This window comes from Megalopta genalis, unplaced genomic scaffold, assembly GCF_051020955.1.
Source record: "Megalopta genalis isolate 19385.01 unplaced genomic scaffold, iyMegGena1_principal scaffold0078, whole genome shotgun sequence".
In the NCBI taxonomy this organism is placed as follows: Eukaryota; Metazoa; Arthropoda; class Insecta; order Hymenoptera; family Halictidae; genus Megalopta; species Megalopta genalis.
This window is the reverse complement of record NW_027476147.1, coordinates 70,185-77,861: the sequence shown is the minus strand read 5'-3', so window position 1 is coordinate 77,861 and position 7,677 is coordinate 70,185. Positions and strand designations below refer to the sequence as shown.

Genomic DNA, 7,677 nt, shown 5'->3' with positions numbered 1-7,677 from the left:
TTGAAGCTATATCACTTCTATCGCAAGTATTTGAATCTAAATCATTTGTGTCGCACGGATTTGAAGCTAAGCCTTCTGCTTCGCATTGATTTGAAACTAAATCATGTATTTCGCATGGATTTGAAGCTAAGCCTTCTACTTCACATTGATTTGAAACTAAATCATGTGGTTCGCATGGATTTGAAGCTAAATCCTGTGTTTCGCACAGATTTGAAGCTAACTCGTTTATTTCGCCTGCATTTGAAGCTATATCAGTTATATCGCAAGTATTTGAAGCTAAATCATTTGTGTCGCATGGCTTTGAGGATAAGCCTCCTACTTCGCATTGATTTGAAACTAAACCATGTGTTTCGCTTTGATTTGAAGCTAACTCGTTTGTTTCGCCTGCATTTGAAGCTATATCATTTATATCGCAAGTATGTGAAACTAAATCATTTGTTTCGCATGGATTTGAAGCTAAGCCTTCTGCTTCGCATTGATTTGAAACTAAATCATGTGTTTCGCATGGATTTGAAGCTAAGCCTTCTACATCACATTGATTTGAAACTAAATCATGTGGTTCGCATGGATTTGAAGCTAAATCATGTGTTTCGCACAGATTTGAAGCTAACTCGTTTATTTCGCCTGCATTTGAAGCTATATCAGTTATATCGCAAGTATTTGAAGCGAAATCATTTGTGTCGCATGGCTTTGAAGCTAACTCGTTTGTTTCGCCTGTATTGAAGCTATATCACTTCTATCGCAAGTATTTGAATCTAAATCATTTGTGTCGCACGGATTTGAAGCTAAGCCTTCTGCTTCGCATTGATTTGAAACTAAATCATGTGTTCCGCATGGATTTGAAGCTAAATCATGTGTTCCGCATGGATTTGAAGCTAAATCATGTGTTCCGCATGGATTTGAAGCTAACTCTTTTTTTTGCCTACATTTGAAGGTATATCGTTTATATCGCAAGTATTTGAAGCTAAATCATTTGTTTCGTATGACTTTTAAGCTAAATCGAGTATTTCGCATGGAATTGTAGCTACCTGGTTTGTTTCGCTGCATTTGAAGCTATATCATTTACGTCGCAAGTATTTGAAGCTAAATCATTTGTTTCGCATGGATTTGAAGTTAAGCCATCTACTTCGCATTGATTTGAACCTAAATCATGTGTTTCGCTTGGATTTGGATCTAACACGTTTGTTTCGCCTGCATTTGAAGCTATATCAATTATATAAAAAGTACTTGAAGCTAAATCATTTGTGTCGCATGACTTTGAAGATAAACCTTCTACTTTGCATTAATTTGAAGGTAAATCATGTGTTTCGTATGGATTTGAAGCTAACTCGTTTGTTTCGCCTGCATTTGAAGCTATATCATTTAATCGCAAGTATGTGAAGCTAAATAATCTGTTTCGCATGAATCTTAAGCTAAATCATGTATTTCGCATGGAATTGAAGCTACCTGGTTTGTTTCGCCTGCATTTGAAGCTAGTTCACTTGTATCGCAAGTATTTGAAGAAAAATCATTTGTTTCGCATGGATTTGAAGCTACCTCGTTTGTTTCGCATGCATTTGATGCTGTATCACTTATATTCGCAAGTATTTGAAGGTAAGTCATTTGTTTCGCATGGATATGAAGCTAACTCGTTTGTTTCGCCTGCATTTGAAGCTAAATCATGTTTATCACAAGTATCTGAAGCTAAACCACTTGTTTCGCAAGCATATGAAGCTAAACCACGTGTTTCGCATCAATTTGAAGCTAAATCATGTGTTTCGCATAGATTTGAAGCTAACTCGTTTGTTTCGCCTGCATTTGAAGCTATATTACTTCTAGAGCAGGTATTTGAAGCTAATCATTCGTATGGCATCGATTTGAGGCTAAGCCTTCTACTTCGCATTGATTTGAAGCTAAATCGTGTGTTTCGCTTGGATTTTAAACTAACTCGTTTGATTCGCATGCAGTTGAAGCTAAATCATGTTTATCACAAGTATCTGAAGCTAAACCACTTGTTTCGCAAGTATATGAAGCTAAACCATGTGCTTCGCATTGATTTGAATATAAATCTTGTGTTCCGCATGGATCTGAATCTAACTCGTTTGTTTTGCCTGCATTTGATGTTATATCATTTATAACGCAAGTATTTGAAGCTAAATCATTTGTTTCGCAAGTATTTGAAGAAATATCATTTGTTTCGCATGGATTTGAAGCTACCTCATTTGTTTCGCCTGCAGTTGAATCTATATCACTTATATCGCAAGTATTTGAAGCTAAATCATTTGTTTCGCATGGATTTGAAGCTACGCCTTCTACTTTGCATTGAGTTTTAGTTAAATCATGTGTTTCGCATGGATTTGATGCTAACTCGTTTGTTTCGCATGAATTTGAAGTTAAATCATTTGTTTCGTATGAATTTTAAGCTAAATCATGTGTTTCGCATGGAATTGAAGCTACCTGGTTTGTTTCGCCTGCATTTGAAGCTATATCATTTACGTCGCAAGTATTTGAAGCTAAATCATTTGTTTCGCATGGATTTGAAGTTAAGCCATCTACTTCGCATTGATTTGAAACTAAATCATGTGTTTCGCTTGGATTTGAAGCTAACACGTTTGATTCGCCTGCATTTGAAGCTATATCATTTAATCGCAAGTATGTGAAGCTAAATAATCTGTTTCGCATGAATCTTAAGCTAAATCATGTGTTTCGCATGGAATTGAAGCTAGCTGGTTTGATTCGCATGCATTTGAAGCTAGTTCACTTGTATCGCAAGTATTTGAAGAAAAATCATTTGTTTCGCATGGATTTGAAGCTACCTCGTTTGTTTCGCATGCATTTCAAGCTGTATCAATTATTGTTAGGGTTTATAAAGGTCATAATGAGACTCTTGTTCTGAATCTTAACAAGAGTGTTAGGGATTCCCCATCTGGGCTTCACGGCGGGGGCCAGACACGTGGGTCCTTGATGGCTAGGGGGGTGGGCCTGTCACCCCGTGGCAGAAGTGTTAGTTTTCGCGCCTCGTAACTCTCATGGGCCCCGTCGACAGGTTTATGGTGGTCCTCCGTGAAGGCCTTATCTCTGATTTATGACCAGGCGTTAGCGGAGTTGGGACTGGGACCGCTCGGCGCGATTGCTTCCAGATGGGGTAGATTTCCAAATTTTCCCATGAGGAGGAAGCTCATCTGGAGGCGTTCGCGGTACCCTTTCCCAAGGTCCCAACCAATTAGCGTTCGCCTTTTGGGCCTGCCATGATTGGGCAGTTTTTCCTCGCCGCCCACCCTGAAGTAAAGGTAGGGCTAACCGAGGTGACCTCGTGGAGGCCACACGATTGCTCGACAGTCCTGATCTGTCTATCCACCCTGATACATCTTGAGTCGTCAGTGGATACAGAGGTCTCCCGGGAAGCTAGTTGTTGGAGCACCCGGTTAGCAAAGTAGAGTTTTTAGTCGGCACACCACGTGCAATATACCACAAAGCTCGAAGCTCACAAGGAGCACCACGAGCATTAACATTTGGTCCTTCGAGCCGGATATTGTGTGGAAAGGTCCACACAGTCCTGTGACATTGTTGGAAGACTTGGCCGTCGACTTGTACATCCAGTGAGGCGCCTGTGTGTGAGGAGTTGGCTCAACACCCCCCTGGACGTGATAGCAGCAAGCGGCGTGCATCTTCAAGGGTTGCATCGACCACTAACATTTGATCCGCCAGAGCCGGATACTCGAGTAATTAGATACAGTCCACTGTGTATTCCTTGGTTCTTGCCAGTAAGAACATCATCGTTGAGTTATTCGAGCCGGTTTGCCGAATAACATTTGAAGAAGAACTTCGACCTATTGGAAGTCCGCTGTCAGCTTGTACATCCAGTGCGGCTGCCGTGCGTGGGAATTGAGCTCACCACCCCTCTGGACGTGATAGGAACAAGCGACAGCCGTCATCAGGGTCCACGCTTCGTGCACGAGACTGCGGACATTGGGCAAGGATCACGCAAGAAAGGACTGCTAGCCGCCAGGAAGCAACGGGCATCCTGTGGGACGATAGAAGTCAAGCTGATCTCACTCCATCCAGTCCGTAAGTCACCATCCCTTTAATTTGTTGTCAGTCGTGCACGTCATGGAGGCAGCAAAGGCATTCTTTACTGAGCGCGGGTCTGTGAAGGCCAGGCTCACCATATTTAAAAGGTTTCTCGAGTCCGAGAGCGCGAACGCGGATCTAATGGCCCTCGAAAAACGCGTAAGAGCAAATGAGAGCCTGTACGAACTTTTCAATAACGTCCAGACTCGAATAGAATGCGCCGTCATAGGTACCCCGCAAGAAGAAGCGCAGTTAGCCGAGCGCGAGCAGTTTGAGGACTCGTATTTCAGTGCGATGTCCAAGGCCGAAGCACGCCTATTAGAGGCTCGTGGCGACTCCGCTACCGCGACGAGTAGTTCGAATCGCGTTACACCGTCGTTGTCCGATGCCTTGCCCGCGGTTCGTCTACCCACAATCAAACTCCCCATATTTGAAGGGGATTGTAACCAATGGATCCGTTTTCGGGACACATTTATCTCGTTGGTGCACGATAGCGAAAGACTAGGTGACATCGACAAGTTTAATTACCTAACGTCGTCGGTGACTGGAGCGGCCGCTCGCGTCATCGAGTCATATAGTGTTTCTGCAGCCAACTACAAATTAGCTTGGGAACGGCTGCAGGAAAAATATAATGATCCGAAGTTGCTCGCGACCCACCACTTAAACTCCATATTAGATGTAGAGCCACTAAAGAAGCCGAGTGGCAAAGGGCTTAGCGAATTTGTAGATACTGCAATTAATAACGTGCGTGCTCTCGAATCAATTCTCAAACCCGCGGAACTTTGGGATGCGCTCATTAGCGCCTGTTTAGCTAGAAAACTAGACGCGGGTTCTCTAGACGAATGGGATAAGCGTACCACGAACTCAAGTTCGTTGCCCACCTTTCGTGAACTATCAAAGTTCCTAGAGCAGCGGTCCCAATATCTCGACCGAAGAGAATCTAATAGATCGAACGTTAGTAAGGATGGAGCTGATCGCCCCAGGAACAAGGCGCATAGTGAAAGAGCCATCAGGACCTTTGTACCCGCGATTCATGTTGCGAGCAAAATAGATAAATGTGTAATATGCAACGAGCAGCACGTGATTGCGCAGTGTCCCAAATTTCTAGCTATGCCCTTTTCAAAAAGATTCGACACGGTGAAGCAATCACGGTTGTGCTTCAATTGTTTACTGCCTGGCCACAGTGTGAAATCGTGTACTCGGTCAAAGTGTCGAAAATGCGGAAAGCTACACAACACCTTGCTCCATAGAGAGACGACTTCTCAGGAAAGTCTGGTCAGCGAGGAAGACCGCGAGCCATCCTCGTCGCACGTGTTACAAGCATGCTCCGCTAACGTCCACTCTGATTGCGTAGTTCTGTCAACGGCATCGGTGTTAGTAGCTGATGGCAAGGGAAGGTATCACAAATGCCGAGCATTGTTAGATGTAGGGTCACAGGCAAATTTCGTAACTAGAGAGCTTTGCGAGCGCATGGGGTTGCCTCGTCTGCCCACCGAAAAGATGGTCGGTGGCTTGGGACGAGTGCAAAGTAGAGTCCAATCCTCCGCTCAGATAAGGTTAAAATCCGCGTCTGGCCATTTCAAATCGCGTCTTTCCTGTTTGGTGATAGAAACTATCACGGAGGAAATGCCCAACATCCCTTTGAACACGTTCAGAGTTCCGGTACCAACCGGATTAGAATTAGCCGATCCCGATTTCCAGACGCCGGGTCGGATTGACCTGTTAATAGGAGCAGGAATCTTTTGGGATCTCTTATGCGTTGGTCAGATCAAATTGGGAACCGGGAATTTAACATTGCAGAAAACCCGACTCGGCTGGGTGTTAGGCGGTAGTCTGCGATGTCCGACACCGCAATCAAGGACCATGTCATTTCACGCGGCAACCAATGCCGAACTAGAGAACAGTTTGTCGCGTTTTTGGGAGGTCGAGGAAATTAGTGCTTCCACTCCCCTGTTCGATCCCCGCGATCCTTGCGAACAGCATTTCACCAAAAACACAAGGCGCGATAAGGAAGGTCGCTTCATCGTAGCCATTCCATTCAATGAGAGGCTTCACCAATTAGGCGAGTCGCGCACTCAAGCGGAGCGGCGATTAATTAATCTGGAGCGCAAGTTCAAAAGAAATCCTGACCTGCACGCACAATACAACGGGTTTCTCCGCGAATACCGGGACCTCCGAGCGCGTCGTAATTCGATTCGTGCAAGAGCAACACTTTGGCCAGGAGATGAACAAGTTGAGGGCCGGGAACCCTTTGGAAGGATCTAGTTCTATACTTTCCTTAAATCCCTTTTTAGATGATCACGGGATCATTAGGGTGGGCGGTCGCCTCCAGAACGCTCCGATAAGCTTCGCACGGAGGCATCCGATATTAGTACCGAATTCGGGTCCATTGCCCGCGTTATTAATTAGGCGCGAGCATTTGCGACTGCTTCACGCTGGTTGCCAGCAGACGCGCGCTTCTCTTTGCGCTAACTACTGGATTGTGTCTGGTGGACGGATTACGCGTAAGGTTTTGCGCGGTTGTATAAAATGTTTCAAGGCGAATCCTATCAGCGCGCAACCCCAAATGGGCATTCTACCTGCCGATCGGGTTAACCCCACTCGCGCCTTCGCTACCTGCGGCGTAGACTATGCCGGCCCGTTTTTGATAGTGGACAGCGGGCGCTCTCGGACAATAAGAAAGGCTTATCTTTGTTTGTTTATATGTTTCACCACAAAGGCAATTCATTTAGAATTATCGACAGACTTGACCACCGACTCATTTTTGAATTGCTTTCGGAGATTCATCTCGCGTAGAGGAAAGTGTCGTGTCATTTATTCTGACAATGGGACAAACTTCATTGGGGCGAGAAATGAATTAAGGGATTTGGGTGAGCTATTGGCATCCCGTGCTCACAATGAAAAATGCGCAAGGACGTTGGCCCAAGACCACATTCAGTAGCAGTTGATCCCACCACGCGCTCCACACTTTGGCGGTTTATGGGAACGTGGGGTTCGATCAGTAAAGGCACATCTGAGGCGCGTGATAGGGGAGCAAAGGCTCACATTCGAGGAAATGTGCACGATACTGGCGCAAATTGAAGCCTGCCTCAATTCCCGTCCCCTATATCCATTGTCTTCCGATCCAACCGATCTCAACCCATTAACCCCTGGTCACTTCCTTGTGGGAGAAGCATTAACGGCTCTACCCCATGCCGATCTCACTGATATTCGTCAAAATAGGCTTAACAGGTTCCAGTTGCTACAGCAAACGATCCAACATTTTTGGCGGCGATGGCAGCGAGACTACCTGCATAATCTCCAGCAACGCCATAAATGGAAGCAGGGACACGGCAGTCCTCTCAAGGTCGGGGACATGGTCCTTATCAAGGAGGACAACCTTCCACCCCTGAAGTGGGCATTGGGACGCGTGGTTGAGCTGCATCCGGGCCAGGATGGCATCAGCAGAGTGTCCACCATTCGCACTACCCGTGGAATGCTCAAGAGACCAGCGTCTAAAATTTGTGTGCTGCCCATAGAAGACTAAGCGAACACTAAGTAGAAATAGTTTGCGTTCAGTAGTTTTAGTCACATTATTCAACTGTTGTCATAGTTCATTGTTGTACTAGTTTATAACCACTAGCATTA

At 45.2% G+C, this 7,677-nt stretch overlaps 1 protein-coding gene across 1 annotated transcript; it reads left to right on the top strand.

Annotated features, from left to right (window-relative positions):
- The first annotated feature begins 4,089 nt into the window (after positions 1-4,089).
- Positions 4,090-6,315, top strand: LOC143261990 (uncharacterized). The gene has a single exon (XM_076528012.1). It carries the CDS (start codon positions 4,090-4,092, stop codon positions 6,313-6,315), a length of 2,226 nt encoding a protein of 741 aa, XP_076384127.1.
- Positions 6,316-7,677: the final 1,362 nt, after the last annotated feature.

What these genes read in the sequence shown, in the direction of transcription:
- LOC143261990 (XM_076528012.1), top strand. Translation starts at nt 4,090, where the DNA reads ATGGAGGCAGCAAAGGCATTCTTTACTGAGCGCGGGTCTGTGAAGGCC.